General features: G+C 40.5%; 1 protein-coding gene across 4 annotated transcripts in view; it reads right to left on the reverse strand.

Moving 5' to 3' along the window:
* Window positions 1-1056: 1056 nt before the first annotated feature.
* Window positions 1057-26334, reverse strand: part of LOC147193317 (oxysterol-binding protein-related protein 7-like) — a 31703-nt gene continuing 6425 nt past the window's right edge. Inside the window, exons 3-26 of one of the 4 annotated variants that reach the window (XM_086132305.1) lie at window positions 24800-24907; window positions 24625-24681; window positions 21942-22142; window positions 21305-21448; window positions 21163-21216; window positions 18219-18332; window positions 16805-16972; window positions 15325-15466; window positions 14057-14175; window positions 13473-13556; window positions 13157-13298; window positions 12654-12787; window positions 8627-8719; window positions 6543-6720; window positions 6226-6297; window positions 5635-5849; window positions 5430-5567; window positions 5282-5345; window positions 5125-5203; window positions 4135-4279; window positions 3910-4060; window positions 3699-3825; window positions 2121-2243; window positions 1057-1951 (exon numbers count right to left, since the gene is read on the reverse strand). In XM_086132305.1, coding sequence (XP_085988431.1) covers window positions 1843-1951; window positions 2121-2243; window positions 3699-3825; window positions 3910-4060; window positions 4135-4279; window positions 5125-5203; window positions 5282-5345; window positions 5430-5567; window positions 5635-5849; window positions 6226-6297; window positions 6543-6720; window positions 8627-8719; window positions 12654-12787; window positions 13157-13298; window positions 13473-13556; window positions 14057-14175; window positions 15325-15466; window positions 16805-16972; window positions 18219-18332; window positions 21163-21216; window positions 21305-21448; window positions 21942-22142; window positions 24625-24681; window positions 24800-24832 — 2886 coding nt within the window. In that variant the 5' untranslated portion in view covers window positions 24833-24907 and the 3' untranslated portion in view covers window positions 1057-1842. The remainder of the gene's footprint in view (window positions 1952-2120; window positions 2244-3698; window positions 3826-3909; window positions 4061-4134; window positions 4280-5124; window positions 5204-5281; window positions 5346-5429; window positions 5568-5634; window positions 5850-6225; window positions 6298-6542; window positions 6721-8626; window positions 8720-12653; window positions 12788-13156; window positions 13299-13472; window positions 13557-14056; window positions 14176-15324; window positions 15467-16804; window positions 16973-18218; window positions 18333-21162; window positions 21217-21304; window positions 21449-21941; window positions 22143-24624; window positions 24682-24799; window positions 24908-26334) is intronic. The other 3 variants (XM_086132308.1, XM_086132306.1, XM_086132307.1) reach the window with 3 other exon arrangements.

The raw sequence follows: 26334 nt of genomic DNA on the forward strand, positions 1-26334 counted from the left end.
CCCAATTGATGCAATATCCGAATGGATAGCACAAGCATCTGAAAATATGACATTTTAAGACCTGAATGGAGACAGAACGGGTACTTCCCTATAGCAGGGGTCTCAAACTTAGTTCCTGGAGGGCCGCTGTCCTGCATGTTTTCCAAGTCTCCCTGTTGCAACACAACTGATTCAAATGATCGGATCATCAGCAAGCTCTGCGGAAGCCTTACATTGAACCTGTTCATTTGAATCAGGTGTGCTGCAACAGGGAGACTTGGAAAACATGCAGGACAGCGGCCCTCCAGGAACTGAGTTTGAGACCCATGCCCTATATAGCCGCCTCAGTTGTAGTGAAGCCCTTTTACCAATAGAGGGCGCCGTTGGATAGTGTCATTTCCGCGTTCAGTGAGGGAGTGTGGAAGAGGTAAGGGAGAATCCCTGCTCCTCGCTGCTCCAGTTCCAATGTCAATGGATTTGAATAAGACACATGCACATTCTGAAATTTTAAATAATTTCAACATGAACACTAATGGACTCTAATAGAAAAAAATAAAAAGCACAAACCAGAGAAGCAAAATGGACAAGACTTTCATGTAACCCATTTTTTTCTGGCTTTGTGTCTGTATGTGCCTGTGCGTCATGGAAAGTGCCCTCCCTTTATTTCACTAGTATTCTTTCCTAAATTAGCGAGCAGAAATTGTCACAAAGTTTCCAAAAATGTCCATTATGCACTTAGAGTATTTAACAGTTTCACATGTAGTGAACAGGAGCCCTCTATTAGTTTTATCTTCTTATTTATGTAATTTTACTGGGATCTTTTGTGCTTGTTATCCAATGAAAATAATTATTGTGCAATTGTTTATAGCCACAAATTAAAATTATACAATATTTCACTTCAAGTTCCCTTACTGCTTTTTGGCAAAAATATTTATTGTCAACAACAAAAAAAAAAGCATTGTAATTTTGACGCATGCATGAATAAAATTGCTGATACTGTCAGAAAGTGAGGAGATAATATAAAACAAACCAACGTAACGATCAGAAGGCTGAATGAATCGAATACGGAGCTCGAAATGGAGTAGAGATTCATTTAATTCATTAAAACAGCTGATTATCAAACACTTTATTACAAAGCTAAACAGTCGGAGGAAAATGTGACTGGGGTTCAACAGTATTTTCCTTCAAGTGAAAATCTTAAAGTCAAAAGAGATGATACAGTATATTCTCCAATATATTGGGACAATCTTTGAAGTGAGCAAGAACATCAAGGAATAGTGCTACATTTACAAAGGACCTTTGTGACCACGTTAAAATACAGTGTGCACCTCGTAGGTAAAAAGTCCAAAAACCGGACATCCCCAGTCCACGTGTAAAACTTCCCACACCCTAGCCCACCTAAAAATGACAGGAAATATGATTTTTGGCTTGGCTTATAAAATTAAATATACATATTTTCAGTAACATATGAACATTTCGACCGAGATTTATTTATTTATTTTACCCACACCCCTAAATGGTATGCAAGGTAAACCTTTAAATCAAGAGAATTTCAGTGCTCATAGAATTATCTAAAGGAGGTAGGCAATAAGGGGAGGTTAAAACATCAGACAGCGTTAAAAATGTCTTCAAATGTTCCACAGATGGCACCTCATCCCTGTGGTCCAAAAAACAAAACAACAACAACAGAGGTTCATGGATGCTTTTAAAGTTCCTCAGCCTCTCCATCCCGACAGTAGCAGCATTCTGTAATATATATTCAGGTACGCTCTAGATGGGTGTGAAACTATTTTGACAAAAAGGGTGGTGAATTTCATTCCTTTTACATTTCCATAGGTGAGAATTAAGCCAATGGCAGACATCCTACCACAGGTCTAGGTTCTCAGTATTAGCAAAGCCCGGTTCTTTACGGAGATTCCAGTACGTTCCGTTGTATAGCCACACTTCTCGGTCGTCCGAATCAACTTCTTTCCTGAAAACGCAGAAAGGACTCTTTAGTTCGCAATCACATACTTTTAACAACAAGTGCGTTGAAAGGAAACTAAAAGCCATCAACTAAGAATGGCTTTTTTTAGGGGGGGGGGGCAAATTAAAAAAAGCTTAAAGTAGGAGTTCGATACATCAAAAATGTTTCGTCTCACCTGAAGAACCTCGGGATGTGCTGCTTCCCTTGCTTGGCCATCTCCTTTCTCCTCTCCCTTTGTTTCTGCTCCACTTCATCCTTCTTTTTATCCGCCTCTGCTACTTTTCCCTCCTCTAAGAGCCTGATAGAAAGATTGGGTGATATGATAAAATACTTACATTTCAATGCAAATCTGCACGTTGAAGTACGGTACTTTTTGTTGCTTAATTTAAACATAAAGTACAATTGTATATGAAACAAACAGGCATTTTTTGAGGGTTCATTTTTAAATTATTTGTTTGCTCTATGCAGTGCTATTAGAAATATCTAAGGGAAGAAGAAGCCCGGAAGAGGATTATCATTCATACTCAGCCTCTTGACCAATCACTGCCCAGCAAAAAAGTGACAACAAATGCAGCCGCGACCTTTGGACAAATAGTTTCCGAAGTCTTCAGATACATCACGATATACATGTAGCTGCTAATGTAGACAAGATGCGGAGTGCAAGTGTGTGAGAAGCAAATGTTTAGTGATGAATATCAAATAACTTTTAGCTACTTGCATAAAGCAATGTAGGTGATGGCGGCATTTGTGACGTCTCGCCAACATTTATTTGCTTTGTCACTGGTACAGAGCGTTTGTTCCCCCCCCCCCCCCCCCTCAACTTGGAGAGGGTTGCATTGGTATGTTGCTCAGCTTTAGTCCTCTCTTCTTCAGCAAAAGTCTTGCATTTGGAGTCGCGAAAAGTTGCTGAATGTTTTTTTGGCGGAACAGAAGTGCCAGCGAGTTGCTCTCCATTGCAACTGCTTCTCGGGACATCTTACGATGTTATTTTGACCAATGTTGGTTTTGTCAAACTCAGAATCAGTCCCAGGCTAGGGACGTGGACTTCTTCTCTCTGGTGGGACACTCCTCTGTATTTGAAAGAAAAATTGTGTTCCCATGGCCAAGTCATCACTTTCTCTTTGCAATCGATGCACACCGACTTGTTGAATGATGATTTCCTCACGTTCTCGTCATGGCATGCTCCTCTCTACCTGTATCTAATTTTCCCCTGCGCCGCTAGCCAAGTTAGCTAAAAAGTGAATTGTTTCCCTGCAGCCCCTGTCACCTTCCGCCTGCCACTCATGTGCATAGTGATTGGATGACATGTTCCATTCACTGAATAGTTCTGGCAGCACATACAAAATAAAAGTTAAGACACATTCCAGCTGTCAGGACAGATGTGCAACAACAGTGCATATAACTGTGCGCATTGACATTTTTAACTAAATGAATGGACGACACTGTCAAGCGCGCATGGCTGTTTTTTTTTTCTTCCCTTCTTAATTTTTCCAAATGACGAAATTCCATTGTGGTGACGGAGATCTTTAAGCCCTGCAATTAACTGAGTCATTGGTACACAAAAAAAGGCAACCATTTTTTCCCCCGCCACTACAGTCTTGAATGCGACTTTCATACACAACGTACAGAAACAGGTTTCAATGTTTAATTTAAAAAAGAAAAATTGCTTGTGAGCTTTAGTTGGTTGTCTTAAATGCGTTGGGATTTTGGTCCTTGATTGCATCCAAATGTAAAGTGGGAATCCACTACTTACCTCTGGTCTGGTCTAAAACGTGTGTCTGTTGGTGGAAGGACAGCTTTCATTTCAGGTGTAAGTTCATTTAGCTCTCTGGCATAGTGGGAGAAGCCATAGTATTGGAAGTGGTCATCGGGCTGCACATCTGAAAAAGGACATTTAAAAATGGAGCTGTCAGAGCACAAGACAATAAAAGGAAACATTGCGCTGGATGTGGATTAGACATTACTTGGCTTCCAAATGCACTTTGGCGTCGGCAGCGTGTCGCAGAAGATGCCCTCGTGCCAGAAGCCTCCGAAACGATGGACAACCTCTCCAGCCCGGTCCAGAACCACACCCTGAACCCCATTTTTACTGCTGTCCGAAGTCCAGTACCGAGACTGCGTACAGAGAGGAAGTAATGAGAACAGGAACAGCGAATTTACGGGAAGAAAAAAAAAGAAGAAATTCTGACCTTGACAAAAGTAATCTTGCAGGTGCAGACATCACTCTCTTTGTTTCTGATGACCACCTCACCATAGTGCTCCAACAAACGCTGCTGACTCAGCACATTGTGAATGCAAGTAACTGCCTTGTTCCATTCATAGTGATCACCAAACCTAAACACATTTGATTTGGTTCAATCACACATTTGGAGATATAGTAAAGGAGCTTTCAAAAACTTCTGCACTTTTTACAGTACATTTTAAGTGTTCAGAAGTTTCAAATATTTAGATTGCTTTATCACAAAGAGCTACAAAAAGCAAATGTAAATACAAAGGGCCATGAAAAAAAAGTCATAATTTCGTGCAATGAACCATTTTAGGGGCAGCAACTGTTGCAGGAGACATAAATTGGCAGCAGGTAATCGTTACCCGTGTCTTTTCTCCTCTACTTGAAGTAGTTGCTTAATGCGTGTTGGTATTGTCAGCCCATTGTGAAATTATAATTGTGCCAAGTCTATACCCAGCCATTGAACTATCCATAACCCTCAAAAGGTATCCAAATTTAACTTGGTTTTTCAATTGTCATTTTTTTCCACCATAGCTGCGTGTGGAGCCTTTCACTATATTGCTCTGTCACACGCATGCGTCTCCCTCGCTCCAATTTGTGAAGTCACTGTGCTGCCCGTTAGTAACCTCCTCCTTCCCCCTTCTACTTCTTGCGGACACACCGACCTGCCATACATCCTGGCATGCGACGAACAGGAAACAAAACAAAAAAAACCCTAATTGGCTGTGGCTCCTGTCCTTCACAACAAAGATACAGCTCAAAGAATGGGATCATTTATGGCAGGCGCGTCACTACACAGCAAACAGCACATCGACACTGGGGAATCCTAAATTGACACCAACGCACAGTGCATTCAATTTGTTGGGTGGATATTGTCCAATTAGCCCATCGTAAGGAAATATGAATTCTTCATAACTTTTAGCATGCGGGTCCAAAAGAAGCACCACCTGACCTGGGCAAAGTAACATTGACAGGTCCACTGGAGATGATCTCTACCGACTTCCCCCAAAATTTGTTCTTCCATCTTTGATCTTGAGAAAACAAAAGCAAACTGATGACATAGCGCTACGGACAAGACAGAAATGTACACCGGCCACACACGTCAATACCTTGCCAGAAAGTGAAGTTTGTCGACTCTGCATGGCAGGCAGATATGGGAGGGTGATGGCTAACCTGTAGACAACAGAGCATTCGATAAGTTCCAAAACCAATGAGTGGCATTATTCTTGCCAATCAGCGATAAAATAGGAAGGTTACCTGCTCACTAACATAGCGGAAACCTCTGTCTTCTCTGTGACTCTCATATGTTTCTCCAAGAACAGGATTGAAAGGTTTGTAGCGATTCCTCCAGGATGCCCACGCATAGCCAGAAATAGAAAATGCTGCAACATATACCTGGGACCCCAGGGTAAGAAACCGTTTTAAAACTGAGTTGATTTCGATTTGGGGATTTCAGACTTACCATACGCTCATATGGATCATCGGTATGATTAGCAATGTCAAGCAGCTCAGAGTACTCCAGCTCTTCTGACACTCTCTGTAGCAAAGACAGAGGTTCGTTGAGAGCCACGGGCATGGAAACCCTCGAAAGGTCCTTGCCAATGTTGTTGTACAGGATGCTCATGATGCCAATGTGGCTGTTGTCCGTTCCTGGGGCAGGGATACAAGTGCGGCGACCTGGATCGCAGGAACACACAATTAAATGTTGCTCCCCCCCCCCCCAACACTTTCATGCACCCTGTAATCTGATAACATAACCTGTCCATTGTAGTTACCGCTGTCCCTGAAAGGGTTAAATAGAAGCGTTTGCAAAACATGGAACAGTGTTAAAATAAACCTACGTTCTGGGATGGGACAGCCCTTATCTTTTGAAAGGAACATTTCAAACAATTTAATTTCAACATACAACTAACATTTAACTGTAATGACACCCTCCTTTGCTTTAACTGCATTAAAACAGCAATTTACAGTGACTCAGATCAATTGTGTGTCTTTCCATAGATTGCTGCTATAATACAAATATGGAAAAAAAAAAAACGAGCGACAATGATACCTGTGTCAGATATGGGGGTGGGTTTGTCAGTCGCATTCTTGATACTGGCTCTGTATTTGAGGTTGGCGTTGGCTGAAGGAGACAAAAATGAAAGCCGCAAGTCTTAATTCTGTTTATTCAAATGATCTGGATTCTCCCAACTGCTCTCTTGAACCAAATAAGATGGTTCTCTGTATCTGTTGATGTGATGAGCAACGGAGAGGAAATGCTCACACTCAAATTGATTTTTTAAAAAAAGTGTGAACAAAAATTTCAAACTAAAGAAGGAAGTCATCAGTCATACAGTTATTCCCTTCGGAAGGCTTGGAAACACTCACCCTGTCCTTCGTCAGGCTCCGACGTGCTCGTGGTGGTGATGTCACTCAGACCGGATTCATCTGAAGCCTCCGCTTCAGAGGAGGTCTCACACAAAATCACTTCACTGGCATCAAAATACTCTGCCATGGAATCAGCCACAGACGGTGCACGTTGACTATGACTAAAAGATGGTGTCCTCTGCCCAGACGAGAAAAACAAAAGTCGATTTTGAGAACGGTGGTTACAAGTATCCAAATACAGGTACAATGTACTGCGTAAGTCAAAGGAAAAGTGCAAGGGCATGATGGTAGTGAAGTGTGTCACTGCGCATTTGAATCCAAAATATTTTGCGGGGAGCGAGTAGTTTTGTGTCGTTCGCGAAACACACATTCAAATGAAGGAATCTGAGTGAACAGAAGTGAAGGGAATCACTTCATTCCTTGCTCAGTTTAGTTGAGCTGTGCTGTCCCGCAGAGGACCGCAAACTGGTTCTTACAGAGCAGCTTCATGAGGGGGAAACGGTCTCGTTGTTGGAGACGGGAGTGGCTGGAAAATAAAAGAAGCATACCTCTTCTCTCGCTCCACTTTGCACCAAATTACAGTTGACAATTTTCTGATGTAAAATTTTATTCCGAGTTTGACCCCTCTTTTTGTTCTTCATTTAGCATTTCGCTAACAGTTGATGTTAACATTTGGGAGTAACGCTCATGAAACGTGACAACGAGATGGCAAAAAAAAATACTGTTTTAAAGTGGATGTGACACGAAAACTCGCTATGATGGGTTTTTCACCAAAATGACATCAGTTGCTCCATTTGGTTTCGCCTCTCGTGAAAGACGTTTCTCTGCACCAGAGCAACAACAACACTGGTCAACCACCGAGTAGCTTACAATACTAAATACTGAGTATTGTCAATCAGCCAATCTGAAGAAAATTGTCATTTCATTTACCACTTGGCATGGAAGCTATAGACACATGCTATTGTAAGTCATGCAGGTCATCTAAGATCTATAAATATGAACAAAACTGGAACAATACTTTGTACTATTCAGAAACGTGACACTCTTAGACAGCCCAGCTCCCTTTGTTGCAGCAAAGATACCACTACTTTAAAAATGGCATTAATTCTATTTTAGTACAACAAAGCCTGCCTTCGGTAACATCAGTATTTGGAATTAATAGTTGAGGCCCAACAACTCTCCAGCTTCTTTGGACAGACAAATAAAGCTCTTTCTATTTTTTTATGCATTTGGTGAGGCATAACTTTCTCTTCTTTAAGATATGGATTCATGAGCAACTATTCACTGTTGAATGGAGCCAAATTATTTATTGCAAATCAATTTGGGCACCAGGAGTTGCTTTTGAAAGTAGCAATTAGTGTACATTCGATTTTGTACAAGTACGGTCTGAGCAGAAACCTTTACCAGTTCATGTTTATTTTGTTTGATGTATTTAATTAGGAAAGGTCCAAATTAACTTATGCAATGTGAACACATGTAAAGAACACTAAGATATTGCTATTGGCAACAGGCTGTATCGATTCATAACGCAGTATTGGCCGCCTCCTCTAAAAAGAAATTTTAGAATCCGTGAGCTTGGTGGGTCAGGAATAAAAAATGAACACCAAGTAACAACCACTGGCGCTCCTTTGAGGTCCATTCATTCATTTTCATTCACACCGAGGGACAATTTAGAGTGTTCAATCAGCCTGCCATGCATGTTTTTGGAATGTGGGAGGAAACCGAAGTATCCGGAGAAAACCCACGCAGCCCCGGGGAGAACATGCAAACTCCACATAGGGAGGCCGGAGCTGGAATTGAACCCGGTACCTCCGCACTGTGAAGTCGACGTGCTAACCACTGGACTACCGGGCTGCCCCCTTTGAGGTCCAGAACAATATAAAAAAAAGTCAATACTGATGTCGCGATGAGGACAAATGGTCGAAAGTTTAGACTCTTGTACATTGTATACAAAAAGTAAAATGTTTCAAAGTCAGCTAGGAATTTTGGGAGAGAACACAACACTGTATTATTGACATGAATAGAGCAAAATCAATTACAAACTGTCCTTCAGACACACGAGCAACTCGGGGGAGCGTACACACCTGGTCTGCTTGGACAGTGCAGAAGGATTCCTCAGTAGATTCCGAGGACAAGGAAAGTGAATGGACTTTGGTCAGATGAGACTGTATGTCAAACTAACACACAAGCACAGTCCCAACACATGAGAAAGAGAGAGGATGAGCAGCGGGGAAAAAAATTAGTCGAGAGATGAAGAGAAATGTCTTACTGCAACATCCCTATTGTATGTACTGAATGTAATGTGTATTCATCACCAACACTTCCCCTATTCACTTTACGAGGGCATACCAGACCCATCTACAAAGTGGTAAATATGAAGGAACATTTCTTATTTAAAAAATAAATCAATAAAACAATTCTATATATTATATATATCATGCAAGTGCCATTAAAAAATATTTGGCCTCTTGTCAACTTCCTATTTTTTTGGATAGTTAACACATTAATGCAGTGTTTCTCAAATAGTGGGGCGCACCCCCCAGGGGGGGCACAAGGCTCCATCAAGGGGGGCGCGTTTGACCACGGGAACATGCTTTTTTATTTTTTTTAGTCCTAAAATAACATGCAGTTGCACCTCCACTACGTTAGGGGGCAGTGGCGCTCTCATTGGCAGAGTTTGCGCAGGGAGCATTCTCAGGGAGGAAATATGATGAAGCGTTTGTAGCGCTTGGCTTCAATGTGACTGCGGTGGCAGATGAGGAAAGATCGATGTGCTTACTGTGTCTAAAAATTTTGGTCGCGGACCGCATGAAGCCAAATAAATTGAGGCGTCACTTAAAGACATTACACCCCAATCACGCTGATAAGCTGCTTGAGTTTTTTTCAGCGAAAACGTGCCGAATATTGCCAACAATCATGCCGCTTTGTGACTACTTCAGTAAACTAAAATACAGGTCCCGGCTACACATTGAGCAGGAGCCAAGAGTTGCTGTGTCCTGCTTCAAACCTCGCTTCGAAAAGCTGTGCATTGCAAAACGTGCCCATTGTAGCCATTAATCCAGATATCATCTTTGATTTAAAAAAAAAAAAAAAAAAAAAAAAAAAGCACAAATACTTATATATTTTTGTTTTGCTGGTTAAAGTTGTTTTTTTAATATTGTGCTCCTGAGATAATGTTGGTGATTAGTTTGAATGCATTATTAGTTATTGATTTTATGTAATTTTATTTTTCAGTATCGTATGGTGTGACATAATCAGTCAAAAATATTTGTTAAATTAAGGATTTAATGTTATTTTTGAATTTAAGATGCACTTTAAATCTTTTGTGTTCCAGTTACTAAAGCTATTCTTTGTTGTAAATTGGTCCATATTTCTTTTTTTTATTCTCTTATACGTTAATAAGGATACAGTGTTATGCAAAGGTGTACTGATAATTTTATAGACAAATGATACTATTTATAGTCGTGCGGGGGGGGGGGGGGGGGGCAAGATGTTTTCCTCTTCCTTGGGGGGATGACAGAAAATAATTGGGAACCACTACAGACTTGTTACAGATCATTAACTCATTCACTCCCAAAGACGTTTTTAAACGTCTTTTTAGACTTGGTCTAGAATTGGCTGGTACTGAATGAGTTAAACGTCAATATGGGATTAAGATAACCCAAGTAAACATAAAATGCAATTTTCAAATGGTGATTTTATTCATTAAGGGAACAAAAAAAAAAAAACTAAAGTATTCAAAACTACACGGCCTTGTGTAAAAACAAATAAATAAAAGCATGTTTGCCCCTGTCTTATTAGGAATTAACTGTGGCTCATTTTTTTAAAATCTAAATGTAATGAACTTGGACATATCAGTGGAACGCACCTTAACAATATGTCTAAATAGTAACATTGCGCAAAAGCAGTTTGGAATTTTTTTGGGGGGGGGGTGCATGAAAAGAGTTGTGGATGTGCAGCATGCAGCTCACACTGAGAATGGTGTAACCGTGACATTAAATGATGGTAGGTTAAACATGAGCAGAGGTTAGGCTTGACTTTTTTTTCCTTCCAGGTAATTGGGCTGGCAAGCTTCATGGCTGCTAGCCACATTTGCCTTGCTGCTGGTCATATACAAGCAGCATCACGACACAATACTAAAATCAAATGACAATCTTGGAAGGAATGCTGGGTCTAAAAACAGCTCCGCATAAACTCTGCAAGACCGCTAGCAAGCCCAGAAGAACCACTGTGGAAAAGAGGAGGGGCGAAGAACAAACAGCTGAAGAAAACCAGTGTGGAACTTTGTCATTAAAGAATTGAGTGCTCGACCAGGTTGTATGAAAAGCCAACAACAGTGATGACTAGTACCTCCCTGCCCCAAAAAAACAAACAAGTAACAGGCCAAACAGGCTTAACAGTTTCACACCGCACCTCAATGAACAGTTCCGACCAAGTGAGGGAAGGGATGGGCCCTGTTTTTCTTCTCTTTTTCTTTTTTAAAGTGTAATGTGTATCAACTTCCGAATCATATAGGCTTTCATTTTTTTCACATTTTGCGGCCACAAAAACATGTTTTCACTGGAAAACACTGAAGACATTTTGCTAACTTTGCTACATCGTCAGCATAGTAGTGTATAGCTTGTACAACAGTGAATTTACGGTCCTCTCAAAATAACAACACACAACCACCACTGGCAACAAAAATGAGTACACCCCCTCAAGTGAAAATGTCCAAAATTTGTGTGGCACATTTTCCAGCCATACCTCAACTCTCTTGGCCTTGGAGTTGATAGAGATACACACTTTACAATGCAGCCAAGTGTTGTCCCAAAAAAAGACAAAATATTTGCAAAAATGTGAGCGGTGTACTGATTTTTGATAGAGACTGTATAATCAGGGATGTCTAACTCAATTCCTTTGTTCATACACTATTTTGTCAGAGCGTGATGCTTGATGGTTTTTGGGGTGGCAAAACTGTTTGGGGTAAAGGTTTTGTGTTGTAGAAATCTTGAGGATGCACTGCAGGTGTTCAGTGAGGTGATTCCAATGGGATATTCTCATCTCAGAAAAAATCTGCTTTGATAAAAATACTCTATGTGCAACTGACGAGACAGCATTTGAGAACGCATGTACAGTAGGTGGAATAACAATGATCCAGGTAGCCTATCATTGCATAACATTTTGCTGACAGTAAATCTGGCGACACTGGTCTTACAACATTTAGGCCAACATATTTCTTTTTGAAATTTTAAAAAGTTGTCAAAGACACCATATGACTAAGGCCTAAAAATGTTAACTGTTGGGTGTGATTGCAAATTTGCTGGGTGTGGCCTGTGCAGCAGGAGTTTGACATAGATGCGGTTTATGGTTGATAATCTGTTAAAACAGTGGTCCCCAACCACCGGTCCAGGGACCGGTACCGGGTCACGGCCCATTTGGTACCGGGCCGCACAGAGACAGACCTGCGAGCTGTGAGCAAATTTACTCCAGCAGTACAGAGAAACTAATAGTCACCAGCTAACCAAACGTACTAGATGAAAAAAGCAATCAAATTGTGTCCCATTTACAAGTAGCAATGATGCTAACGCCGTATATTGCATCGTAACTTCAAAAAGGATGATATTGATGTTATACGGTGAATTTTTTGTTCCTAATTGGTCCATTTCTTAGTTGTTATTGTGCCATTTTATTATAGTCGACATTTGTTGTGCAGTAGAATAACACTGTTTGAAATGAATGAATGTTCATAAAATGTTGAATTATTTTATAATTATCTTTGTTGTCAGTAGCAATGCTTTAAAATGAAAAAAAAAATGGTTGCTGGTCCACAAACAGCTTGCAGTTATCTCAACCGGTCCGTGACACAAGAAAACGTTGGGGACCACTGTGTTAAAGAACTGTCATTCGTGCAAACTTGTACCGAAACGTTAAAAAGTTGGACATGTGCATTCAAAAGTTTGGAAAAGATCAAATTAAGTGACTTTGTGCGAGTTGTGTAGATATGTCCATGTATATATGTGCATACACGAGTGTATACATATTGTACGTGTACATGCATGTGCATGGACTGTATGCATACTTGAAACAACATTCAACTGGCTAGTATGGGCTTGTATGGGTCACTATTACCTCTGAGAGTGTACTGCATAGTGTGGCGAGCTGTTCTGAGGTGTCCCGCCTCAGATCTGGGCCAGTCCAGGCCTGTCTAAGTCTTTCTCTCTCCAAGGTCAACACTTCATGAACAGACTTGAGAGAGGTAAAAACTGCAACACACAGAGCCTCTTCATCAAAAAAATTGCACGAGTTAATAGTTTAAAAATAGCAGATATTGACTAATATTTTAATTATTGAACTGCTGATTTAGAATGACAAATCAAGTTGAGAAACTGGTGTCAACAATGAGTATCGTTTCATTTGTTGCATCAACACCCATATAATTATTCTTTCCTAAACCTTCATGATTCAGGTTTAGGAAACAGCGCACCCCACAAATTTGAAATGTATAAAAGTGTTTCAGTGGTTCAACTAATGAACAACACCGTGACATGTGATTATTTAGCTAGTAATAAAAAAATTTACAATTTTAATCGTTTTTGATATTTCAATAAAATTCAACAAGAACAGACATGCACCTCTTTGCGAAACTATGCAGATGTCCTGTTGGAGTTTCTTGGCCTCTGGTGAGGTGCCTTGAGGATTAGACAGCTGCGAGTACACATAGTCCGGGATAGATTGGACAGAACTGAAGTTGGTACTAAGGTGGCTGGAAGTGAACTAGAGGAAACAGAGGCCAAGCCGGCAAAAACATATTACAACTGTATTCATCGCTTTCAATGGGACCGATTGTTCATTCCTTTCCTCGACACTTTGTTAAATGTAGAATTTATGACACCTGATCCACAGATTTTTGTACAGCAAATACAGAAAGTAAACTGTTTGAAAACTCACTCCTCCCATAGCTTCCACACGAGACAAGGTCCTGGAATGGCCATACGATTTGCCAGTCTTCTTGGGCTTTTCCAAGGAAAGATTCTGGGTGAATTATAAAAATAGTTAAAATACTCTTGCTTAAAAGTATGTGTGCTACAACTTTGTTTTCACCCAAAAGGTCTTATAACGGGTGGAACTTCACTTTACAGAGTAATGGACTCCCGATTTAACAGACAGAAAATAGTGGTCAGTCCACTCAAAATGCCATTTTGTGCAGTATTTGTTCAAGTCTGTAGGATCCATCATTGGCTATACATCTATAGATCAGCCTCTGTTCATGTGTAGACAAGCTAACTGTCAAAATTAGCAGTTTCCATGTTGTTTCGTTAAAGTATAAAAATGATTAGGGGAACAAGTAAACCAAGTAATTCCATTCAGAGTGAGGGGAGGATTTTTTTTTTTGTTTGTTTTGTTTTTTTTGCAGAGGCCTCCGTGGCACAATCCAACTGTACAATATGGCCCTCAACAAGTGCAAAGCGTTATTTACATGTGTCGAAATGAATAAAGTACAATATGTGAGTATGGGCAAAAAGAGGATTCACCTGCATGCTAATGCGCATCTCCAAGTCTGTGTCTGTGACTGGATAGCCTCCCTCGAGCCAATGGAGTCGCTGGATGAGAAGGGCCAGTTCGGTCAGGTCTGCCTGACAACGAGTCAAGTCTGGAAGAAAATAATCAATTTTATGAGATGAACTTTACTCCCTTTGAAAATATCTGCTTGTTTGGGAGTCAGTTTGAAAGCTTTTGCAGCATCCATTAGGCTATATGGAATCGCTTGATGGCATCCCAAGTTCACTTGCATTCATTGTCACTTTTTCTCCAGGGCTTAATGAATTTAACAATATGCAACTTCAATGACTTAGAAAAACAATGTCGAATTTTCACTGATAAAATTACACAGACTAAAATACTCCCACTGATAGTTAAATGTCCCTTTCACCTCAACAAGACTTTTGTATCAATCAACAAGTGCTTGCCAACATCCTGTTTTGAAAAGTATTCATCCCTTCGCTTGTTTTTGCGAAGGCAGACCCGGCACCTTCGCTGCGGTGTGGCTTTTGTGTGAGGCACACGATGTTTGTGTACCCGGAGCCTCTTGATGGCTGCTTCTTCCTTTCGTAATTGGTGGAAGATTTTCTTCCCCAACGCAATTATCAAGGGGTAATAGTCTTTAATTTGTACATCGCTACCGTCTTGGAACGCACTCTCTCTCCTAGATCCGCGCGACTGCCTCAGCTTTTCCTGCATCCCTCGCCCTCTACTTCTTCTGCAGCATGAACCTGGCTCATCCCTCATACTTGCTGCTGGACAGATATTAAATGATTTACAATGACTGTTCCTGAGTCAGAGGCTGCGTCAGACAATTCTACACACTATGATCAAGAAAACGCAAAAAACAAAAATATGTTATGGGTAGCCTGCCACCGTGTTTTTTGAAGACCTATTGAGATGTCATGGGGAATAAAAGAGTGACGTGCAGTAAAGTATAAGGGGAACTCTGATATTTGCAGGGGATAAGGACCTGGCTGACTTGCGAATCGCAAAAATCAGTGTATGATTTAAATCTAATGGGGTGAAAAATTGGAAAAAATCAAAATTAGAAATGGTTGTAAACCCAAACTCTACACAAAAAAAGATAATCCTCCAATGTACAGTATTTCCACAAAAAATAAAATGCTGCTTTGCTGCCCAACGCCCCCAAAAACAGAAAAAAATATGGGGGACTAATGAATCAGGGAATGAGCGATTCAGTGGGTGCTGAACTGTTGTATGTGCATCATATTGTGTCAAGCGCGCAGCCGTGTCTCACCATTGGAAGTTGCATCAATGTCATTGGTCTGCTGCAGCCAGGCCGATACCTTGTGGGTCACGCCTGGATGGGAGGCAACCGTCTGGGAAGGGCTTTCCATCTCTGTTTGGAACATTGATGCCGAGCTGGCATAGATGGGCAACTAAAAAAAAAAAAGAAAATCGCAATAACAGGTGTGACATACTTTGTGTATCATATTTATCAAAATAAGAAAGTGGAACATGACTAACAGACGTGACTTGTCTAAAAGAAAAAAAAGCGATTTCCACTAAGTTGAATAGATTACTTTATTTTTGAGATTCGAAGCACATCCTTTCCTCTCAGCTATTTCAGAGTTTAATGTTTGTCGCAGCATTTCATAGTGCCCTACAATAACATGTGACTGTGTCGGGCCACCCGAAGTTCACTGGCTACGTTTACATTCCGTCAATAGTTGTGTTGAGGTCAAAATTCAGATTTTTGGAAACAATCATAACCTGTTTGTTTACATTCAAGAGCAGACAGAGCTACTAACATACACATGGCAATTGGGATCAACCAGGAATATCCCATCTCAACCGTGATGCAAGGAACATGTCACAACGCAAATTGACGTCTTTCACCACACTAATGAAGTCGTCTGTTTTTTCCTCGCTCCATAAGTACGGTTCTGCCATGTTTATCTCGACTTGCTTATTTCCAGTGGGTTGCACGCCAGACGCTGCACATACCAGTAACTGGAGCACTTTAAAGATCAAGATACCTTGCAAATTGACCACGAGCTGAACCCAAACCAATGTTCCTTTCAATGGAGATATTTTGATATGAATTTATATGAGCAAATATTAGAGTTAGAAAAGGAGTAGCCAAAGGGTCTTTTTTGGGGTTTTAGGAACCGGAATATGAAAATATTCTGGCACCTTTTTACCCCTTGTTGTTGTATAAAGCAAAAGTGAGAGCCATAACTACCGTATTTTCCGGATTATAAATCACGCCGGAGAATAAATCGAACCATCCATAAAATGTATAATTAAGAACGTGTGCATGTGTATGTATGTGTATATACAGTATATATACATATTCAAAAACAGAGGGGAACACTACGAAACAAATGCCGACTTTTACTGTATTTTCAATCTTTATTACCGGCTTGTGATTTTTTTTTTGTGTGCTCACGCGCTGCACTTGCTCACGACCTTGGACTATCCCCCGTTGTCCATAAAACTGAGTGACGTCAGCGGCTGAAACGATCACAATGCTCTGACTGATGGAATCAGTACCTATGAATTGGGTATTTTATCATGACGTGCAGGATTCAAACCTGAAACTGAATCGTTGGAAGATGCCGGCAAATGGCAGCAACACAAAATTATTTCCGCCCCAAACAGAAACAACAAACTACAGAGCAGGATCACGAATCTGGTGTGATGAGGGCGTTTTACTGTGCACACAAGCACGCATGCATATGCACACAAACTTGGGATTCAAGATTTTTACTCACCGAGGGTCTTTTTTTCTGGGCCAGATTGTTTAGAGATGGCAGGGAACTATGGCCAAGAGAGAGTGCGTGAAGCACTCCACGTTGGACGCTCATCGCTTCGTTCTTTCGAAATACACGATGGGCACACAGCTTTGTCAACCAAATGTAAAAGAGGTCATGGCTCTTGGCCTGAAGGAAAAGACAACAGACGATTTAAAAATAAATAAATAAAGGAGAGAAAAGTAGTGTAATAGAACCGTAGACATGTTTTAGTCTTATTTATTATTCATATGTATCTATTTACTGCAAATGATAATTGTGTTAAATAATTGATGAATTGGACTAACAAAAAGTTTTAATTTCCGTCCCTTTACTCAAAAACAGGACACCATCTCATATTGACAAACTGATTATGATTCAGTAAGTGGCTTTGTCAGTAAATATGTCAAAAAATAAACAAAAATGTTCAAGTGAAGCAAATGTTGGTAAATCATTTTTGAACTAAAATTTTGATCCAACACAGATTATCAGCCCGGAATCTGACCATCTACTGTTAAGAGGCACAAATAAAAAAACAAGTTGAAATTAAATTGGTCTCTAAAGAAATTACCGTATTGGCCTGAATATAAGACGGCCCTGATTATAAGACGACCCCCTCTTTTTCAAGACTCAGGTTTGAAAAAATACTTTTTGAACACCAAATTAATTTTTATACAGAAAATAATTACATCTGAAACAAATGATTAAAACAATATATTTGAGAGAAAAAGCATCTTGAAGTTTGCACATAACTTCTCCTCAGCTGCCGGTTAACCTGGCCGATCTTCGACCCACTTTTCTCCAGATTGTCGCGAAGTTTCTCCATTTTCTGTTGTCTCTTCTATTATTTTCTTACCGCTATTTTTTATTTTTCTTCTTCGTGCTACCACTATTTTTATTTTTATTCTTCGTGACAGGGGTTCGCTTTGGCCTGGGGAGTCAAGTTCAGTATTCGCTTCAATGATATCTGGCGCCATCTAGCCTCGTGAATGGGTATAATGTCTAGACCCCGAATATAAGACGACCAGCACTTTTTCAGTCTTATTTCAATGCATAAAACACCGTCTTATATTCGGGCCAATACGGTACTTTATTCTCAAAAACTATCGATTCATTTGAAAACCGATTAATCATTGCACCTCTACAAATCGACACTGACCTGTGAACAACACGTATGTCCATTTTGATCAGTTTTTAAATGTTTTCCATTAATGGGATATCCAAAACTTGGACACCTGTTTAACGTACCAATTTCAAAAGTGACAAAAATGGCCATACATCTTTTTCGTAGGTCAGCGACGAAATATTACAAAGTCAAGAAAACAACTTCCTCTGGTCTAAAGTGATGGTGTTTCCTCTGAATTCATGTAACAATCAGCTGCTCTTTGAAAATTACCATCAGGTGGAAGAGATTGTCTCCAGCATCCAAGTCTATACGTTTTGACTTTTTATTAACGGACATGACAGCAACACTGACATCCATCGAGCCGTGAAGTTTTCCTCTTTGAATCTATAAAACAAAATGAGGAACAAAATTAAGCATTGCACGAGCCATTAAACCAGGGATCACCCATATGGTCGATATTTGGAGGAAATTTGTTGTTTCAGAAGTATGTACGAAACTGCTCACCCGTCACATTAATCAGTGTCCAAGAAGCAGCCCTTAAAATATTGGAGAACCCGACATGAATCAACCAAACTGTGATGCCATCAATCATGTTTTCTGGCTGGAATGGAGATGCACATGGATCGTCTTGACTATTGTCAATAGTAGTCAATATTAGCTTTCATGGTAGCCCTTTAGTCTGAAATGTGGTGTGCTTCAATCTGGCAAGTATGAACATGAAGCACTTCAGGTGCTTTTTACCGGAGGTGGACATTCCGTCAGAACTGATGCAAGGTCCGTCAGACCGTCAGAGACGGACACACAGTTTGCTGGCGAAAAACTAATGACAGGAAACTTCAAATAACTGAAAGACTAAGCACTGATGGAAGCAGTTTTTCATCAGTCACCGGAAAGCTCACTGACTGGATCAGTAACGAGGGTGTTTTGATGACTAATGGCGGAAACATTCAGTTGAATGTCTTGCATGCGAGTGAAAACACGGAGGTGGTTTCTAGCGGAGCAGAGAAGGGAGGGGCTCCTCGTCCTGACACATTAAAAAAAAAAAAAAGTTTGAACACTGAGTCAATCTGGTGACTTTCACCAGTCACCACATTGTGTGTGCGTGTGTTCCTGTTTTTTTTAACTTTATTTGGCTGTGTGTCAGCTTGTACCTGGCACTCGTGTTACCTTCGAATGGTTTCCATTACAACATAAATTACAATGGTTTGAGTCTAATATTTTAGATCGGTGTATTTATTAGCATACAAACCTTTAGGGTGATGGTTTTCTGTTAAATCTGTCTGAATTGATTCATTTTGAGAAGATGTTGAGAATAACTTTCTCGTTTGTGTAACGTACGCCGGACAGTGCGAGGCGCATGAATGCCTCCTGTCACAGACTATGACCCTCCCCTCATCATCCGACATCTGCGTATTGCACATTGCATATTGCACAATGCACTTCCTCACTTTACCCACAATAGCCACAAGTGCCATTGTTTATATTGTCTATACTGTTCACATTACATTAGCTGCTATCTTGTCTTAGCTGTGTGTTTAATGCACAGCATGTTTGCACTGAGGAGGATAGAGAGGAAGAAATTTCATCTATGCAGCATGTAATACATAAACATATTTGACAATAAAGATGACCTTGACCTTGAGAGTGAGAGAGCAACAAGAGCGTAATATTGTGTGATAGACGATCTCTGATTTATCTACAACTGGTTTACATGGATTTTGTTTATTGATTAAGTGTTTCTTCTACTTACCACGGTGTTCCACAATGGACGTGCAATAAAACGATTGTGGGCATCAGCGCAAGATGTGGTTCTTTACTAGAGGAGAATAAATGTTTGTGCTCTGAATGCATGTAACGTAACAAGTCACCTGCATCAACTGGCTATCGCTGATGTGTATAAAAGCAGAAAAAGAAGACAAAGAAAGACAAAGAAGAAAAAGAAAATAGGATGATCTGACGGTCCTAAAGTGGTGGTGACAAACTGCAATCAAGCAATGACTGAAGCGTGGTCAAAATGACGATGGCGGAGGGGCGAACTGACGATGACAGATTTAGACGGCTGGAAATAACGATGACAGATGGGTGATCTGCCCGCTGGCAAATGACGGACCAGCAAAATCTACCTCATGTTTTTCGTACTCATTTGCTTTCAAATTAGTTGGCTAAAAAAACGTTCACAGAGTTAAGTCGAAAACTAGTCGTAATATAGCTGAATGGACTGCCAATGCTCACTCCTGGTCAAGTTTTTGATGGCTATCAAACAAATGACACAGGTCACTGGATACATGTTTGGCTTCACGCGGTCAGTTTCAGAAAAAGGGAATGGACGGTGACTCTTGAATTGCATTTACTGGAGGACTCATTCATTTTGTATAACATTTACAAAGAAACGTGTGGGCTGATAAAAATCATCCAGGCTGCTGGTTACCAGATGTAGCTCGTGCACTAGGCCTAAACCCACAACCTGTAACTTAATACCTGACTACTTTTCATCACAAATCACCCACAGCTTTACGATAACAAATCAATATGATCAATATCATCTGCTAAAGTTTTCACCCGGAATAAAAAAAATAAAAAAATCATGGTTGATGTCCCGTACCAGAGTCAATATGCCCAAATCACGAATATGCACATGTGATCATATGTATGCTTGTGTTCATGTGGGTGTGGGTGGGTTAATCAAAGCTTCTTTTTTTTTTAACCATTGACTCGTGTCATAAACATGGGTCATTTGGAAAGCTTTGAAAAACAGAATCAAGCTAGCAAATCAAATTTTCCTCATGGAGCAGTTATTTATCCAGCCATCTAATCCAACTTTCTCAGGGATGAGCAAATGGCTGCCCGCGACCACACTGAGTGGCCCCTTGATTAATTGTCTGAGTGTGTCACACTACACGGGCTATGATGTGTCAAGACGGCTCCAAATTTGTTACGAGACGTTGGTCTCTGACAGCCTCTGTCGGCTAAAAATTGGGCTACAATCGTGAAGTCTGACGCCGGTATTAACCACAATCATTTGCAAACCGATGTAAAGGCCAAGTCTGGAACGGAGCAAGTATTAAAAGTCCACCCCCCACGTAAAAGTATGTCCAAGCAAAAAACCGAGGTATACCATACCTAGTCCAACAACACACAAGTTCCATAGTCCTTGGTGAAAAAGAGTTGATGGCTAGCTCTCTTCATACAGAAAGTAACAGTATTAATTGCTTACATCTTGCTGTGTCTTTGAATACTTCAGAATTCCCTTCTCCAACATGAAGTATCTCTGAAATATAAGCGAGACCGTCGTCAAAACAAATCCACTCATTTTCAGTCAATGTTTACTTGGGCAAGTTTTATCGAGCTGTACAGACCTTGTGCCAGCCCTTGAGTGGGTATTTCCTCCTCTTCATCAAAAAGCCCTCGCATATCCCAGGAATACTGAGATCCAGAGAGGAGCCAGGAACAGAATTCTGTTCCAGTTGTTGCAAGTCCTCCATCACTTCCCAGTTACGAGACTGCATCGAGGACATATACATTTTCATCAACTTATTCGGAAAGGCACACAGAGACAGAAAGAAAGAGAGAGACAGAAAGAGAGAGAGAGAGAGACAGACTTACCACACCTTAAAAGTGTTTACTTGAAGAGTAAAATAAACTCCAGCAAGTAATCTTTTCACACATGCTCAAAAAGGTATAGCTGTCTGTTGGAAGTGTTATGGGATGTGGGACGGGGGGGGGGGGGGGGGGGCAAAAAACAAAAAATAAAAACGACTCAAATCATTTGACTAATTTCAACTGTGACATTTTAGTTGGAGGATTTCACTTTTTCCTACGACACTAAAAGCTGTTTGGAAATAATGTAACATGCACCTGAATTGAGGGCACATTAAACTACTTGATGAAAAGTTCTTTATAAAAAAAAAAAAAAAGCATAAAAAAGTAATTCTAGACATCAGGTGTGTTACATCTCGATAAAAAATGAGCAACCAGATTTTGCACTTGAGTTACCTGCTTTGAATGTTTGGAGGAGCCAGTGCTGCTGCTCCTGGAGTGGCCAGGTTTGTATACACTGGCTGGGGATTTGTCAAGGACCGATATCAATGACTGGTTGCTACTAAGCGGGAGCGGGCACACCTGAGGGTCCATGGCTGTTATGTCTAGCGTGACAGGACTGAGGACTTGCTGTGTGTCACGGCACAGTAAAGGGCACTGTGGAGGGTCAACAAAAGGCAACAGACGAGAGTTACAACTAGTAGCAAAAATGTCAGTTTCATTTCATTTACTGGATGCACTCAACAAATATTTGTTCTGAAATGTTGATATATTTCACCCTTTCAGGGACAGCGGTTACTACAGTGGACAGCTTATCATGTTATCAGGTTACAGGGTGCATGAAAGAATTGAATACCATAAATACTACACATGGTGATTTAATAAATTATCATTTCAAAAGAAGGTAACCGCAGTAATAACGGATAATTGGGATGCCCTGGCAAAACTGTGATTTGAAAATAAGAAATCTTTTGACTAAACAGTGTTAACTATGAAATTGTATCAACATTGAATAAAAGACCAGAATTTTCTTTTTCCAATGTTTTTGAGGGCTGTAGGCACTTTGGTGAGTCTCCATTCGTATACGTAAGACTCGAGGCTTTTGAAAGCTGTAAAATTTTGGCTGTGGTGGCATACTAAGTTGCTATAAATTTGGACAAAGCCCCTTTTCTCCAAGTGCAATTGTTCATCCTTGAGCATGGTGGACTTGTAGAAATTCTGAGAACTTCAAAGGCTACCACCACATTTTCTTATCATTAGACAATGGTACAGCAGCTCTAAATGGGCAGAAAAAAATGTAGTGGCATGATATGAACAACTCTATGAATAGAAAAAAAAAAAAACAAACATCGTAACACCAAAACTACATTATTTTGTTGATGTGTAACCATTGTATAATTCTGTTGAAAATCATGCTGAAATAAAGTTGTAACATTTGAGCAAGCATCAACTAAAAGAGTACCCATAAATGTTTCAAACCAAGTCCAGTGACAAAGCGCCAAAACAAAAGGTCATATACATGAAACTGATCACAGTAATTACAGTACAAATACAGGCCTGTGGACCTTTCAAATCGAATACTTTGAAAGCAAGAAGCAGCATTTGTCAAATTAGCCTGCCCCCACTGATCTTCACTTCTCACCCACATTCCATATAACTGGACAGACCTGGTATGAAGTTGACAGCATTTTCACAAAATGTGGGGCAGATTTGTGTAAAGACAACAACAAAAACAAGTCTGTATAAGATCTAGAGATCTACAAAATTAGCCCTGACAAATGTCCATGGATGAATGCCACCCATGCAAAGAGTTCTTGGAAATTACCATTTTGCCAATAGCCAACTGACTATTACAGTAAGCCCCCACTCTTCGGAGGGGATTGGTGTCAAAGTGCGTCACAAATAGAGGGGGGGTCATATCTATATAACCAATTTAACACTTTCATGCACCCCGATAACATCGTAAGCTGTCCACTGCGGTGACCGTGGTCCCTGAAAGGGTTAAAATCTAAACAGCAAAACTATGATTTCAAACTTGTCTTACATTTATTTCCCTTAAAAAGAAACAGCTTACAAATGAGCTTTTCAACCGCAACTCAGCAAAGCCAGAACAAATGCTGCAAAGACTGCATGACTTGCACTAACAATTCAAGCCAAACTTGGCTCCTCCCTAACATCGAAGGATTTTCAGCAATCGAGCTGTATCGCTCCAACATATACTTCCGTTATACCAAATATTAATTCTTTATTAGTCGGGGCTTTGCCGTAAGAGTATAAAAATATACCTCAGACACATATAGGGTTTTTTTAATTTAAAAAAAAAAAAAAAAACGGAGGATCAGTTCCAAAGAAAAAAACGACAAGTAAGTGTAAATAGTGAACAGTGACTCATGACCAGGTGGGGGGTTCACTGCAAGATTCATGCCTTACATCATCCATCCATCCATTTTCCGAACCGCTTGATCCTCACTAGGGTCGCGGGGGGTGCTGGAGCCTATCCCAGCCGTCTTCGGGCAGTAGGCGGGGGACACCCTGAATCAGTTGCCAGCCAATCGCAGGGCACACAGAGACGAACAACCATCCACGCCCACACTCACACCTAGGGACAATTTAGAGCGTCCAATCAACCTGCCATGCATGTTTTTGGAATGTGGGAGGAAACCGGAGCACCCGGAGAAAACCCACGCAGGCCCGGGGAGAACATCATATTATTATTATTATATACTGTATATGAAAAAGTATCAACTTTGGCTTCTTTTCCAATTGCTTTCCGGTTTAGGATAGATAAAGAATAGATCCACACAATTAGAAAGCTGCTGTTAAATATCACAGATATGCTCCCACGACATACTGCTGATATATTTGTCGTCAAAGTTCAGATTCCTTAATGGTCAAACGGAAGCTACTACTGTTACACATACAGCACATTTGGATTGGATTGGATAAACTTTATTGTCAAATGTACTGTATGTGAAACATACAGCACAGAAATGAAATTTGACAGTAAAGTTGTACTTGATTTAAAAAAATAAATAAATAAATAGAAAAAAACGGTTACATTACATGAGCAAGTAGCCTGTAAAATGTAACCATACAATGATCAAATTGTATTATTATTAAATATTTCATTCAAACGCACCTTTTTCACTCTGTGTGATGACCGGTCCTCCAAACAGTCCAAACAAAATGCCTTCAGCTTTCCCCCAGGATAAACGAAGAGTGGAAAAACAGAAAAACAAATGCCTCCATTAAGCTTTCGACAGCCTAGTCCTTCGACAACTCTGCCGAATGCAGCATGAAGAGCAAGGCCACACCTGAGTGGGTATGTGCTTGCCAGACAGGTGCATGTCACTGAGGAGCAAGTATCTGGGTGGGGCTGAAAGTGGATGACTTCTTCACCTCACCCAACAGGCCTGCCAGCTCTGCCATCGGGGGAACAAAATAATTTAGCACCACAAGGTACAAATGAATTACGAATGACTTCTCATTGGAATCTTGCAAAATCGGGTCAAAGTAATATGACAGTTAGTGTTTTAATCACCAATCACATTTCATTTCATTGTGACACAAACCTGCTGACACTACATTGCGGCTAAAAGCAAAGTCCATGCAAGTACATGAGATTGCTCTCATCTCTTAATGGTTGCAAAAATATCAATACAGTAATATTTGTGCCGACAGTTAAGTGATATGTACAAGGTTTCAGGGTACCAGCTGACAGCCGAGTTAATTTTAAGGGGGTGTCTCACAAAAAAATGAAATGAGAAAAGGCTAGGGTAGCTCATCTGTAAACTATATTGTAGTAGGTGGCAGTTCCTTTGAAACTCTTACAGCATTTCTATTCCGGGACCTGACCAAGGATAAATTATGTAATTCAACCAGTTGGACACTTACGGCTTTTCCACACAGCAGGAACTTCACCCCTTACCTTGCAAAAATGCAAAATAGTTCATTCCACCTGGGAAGTCATTGAATGCTTCAGTGGGGCATGCGTGTGTGTGGTGAGAAGCAGATAATACTAGAATTTGCTGCCGTTTGCGGTGGCTTCACGCCAGTGGTGTATAAAGAGGGGGGCGCGTAGAGGGGCGGCATCCGAAAAAGGATTGATGTGCATTCAAGCAGCATGTGAAGAGTCAAGAGTCTCCGAACTTGGGTAGTCAACAGCACCCTTTGCGCCCACCCCCATTGACGACCAGTTCCCAACAGGCAGCATCCCCACGAAGCAACATTGCTTCGCAAGTCACTGCTTTGTGCTTCACTTTGCTCATAAGACAGCATCCGTCCAATGCGGGGCTACTACAAGTACGTGGGTGTGAGAGAGTAAATGGAGACGGAGCAGAGAATCAGATCAATAACATGTTGAACGAATAAGTCACAGCAGTAATATTCAACAACACAAAAACTTTCCCACACACCGCTTAGTTTCCACATCAGCCCAATCTCCTCCCCATTTCCAACCAACATGTCAAAACACATTCAAGTTGCACTTGAACGCAACCCGAACAAGATTAATCTCACACAGCAGACAAGACAGACATGTTATTGATGTTCATAATAGCAACGTAAGATGAATAAAAGGCATGTTTTCAATTTTTCAAAGAATCACTTTTGTTTCATATTTTTTTAAATTGTGATGATGACCTGACATCAGTAGATCAGTAAATTCATTTATGGGGAAAAAAAAACCATCCCTCTCTGGCACTTTCAATTGAATTTTTAAGAAAACCACCACACTTGAGGAAAAACAACCAGTCAGAATCAAAGGCCGTGACTGACAAGGTGTCAATAATTAAAAGGTTTTGGAGCCAAGTCAAAGTCTGGTCTCAAGTTGGATTGAAATGTTCTGGCC

This window comes from Hippocampus guttulatus, chromosome 16 (assembly GCF_054856545.1).
Source record: "Hippocampus guttulatus isolate MCC_2025c chromosome 16, RoL_Hgut_1.0, whole genome shotgun sequence".
NCBI classification, from domain to species: Eukaryota; Metazoa; Chordata; class Actinopteri; order Syngnathiformes; family Syngnathidae; genus Hippocampus; species Hippocampus guttulatus.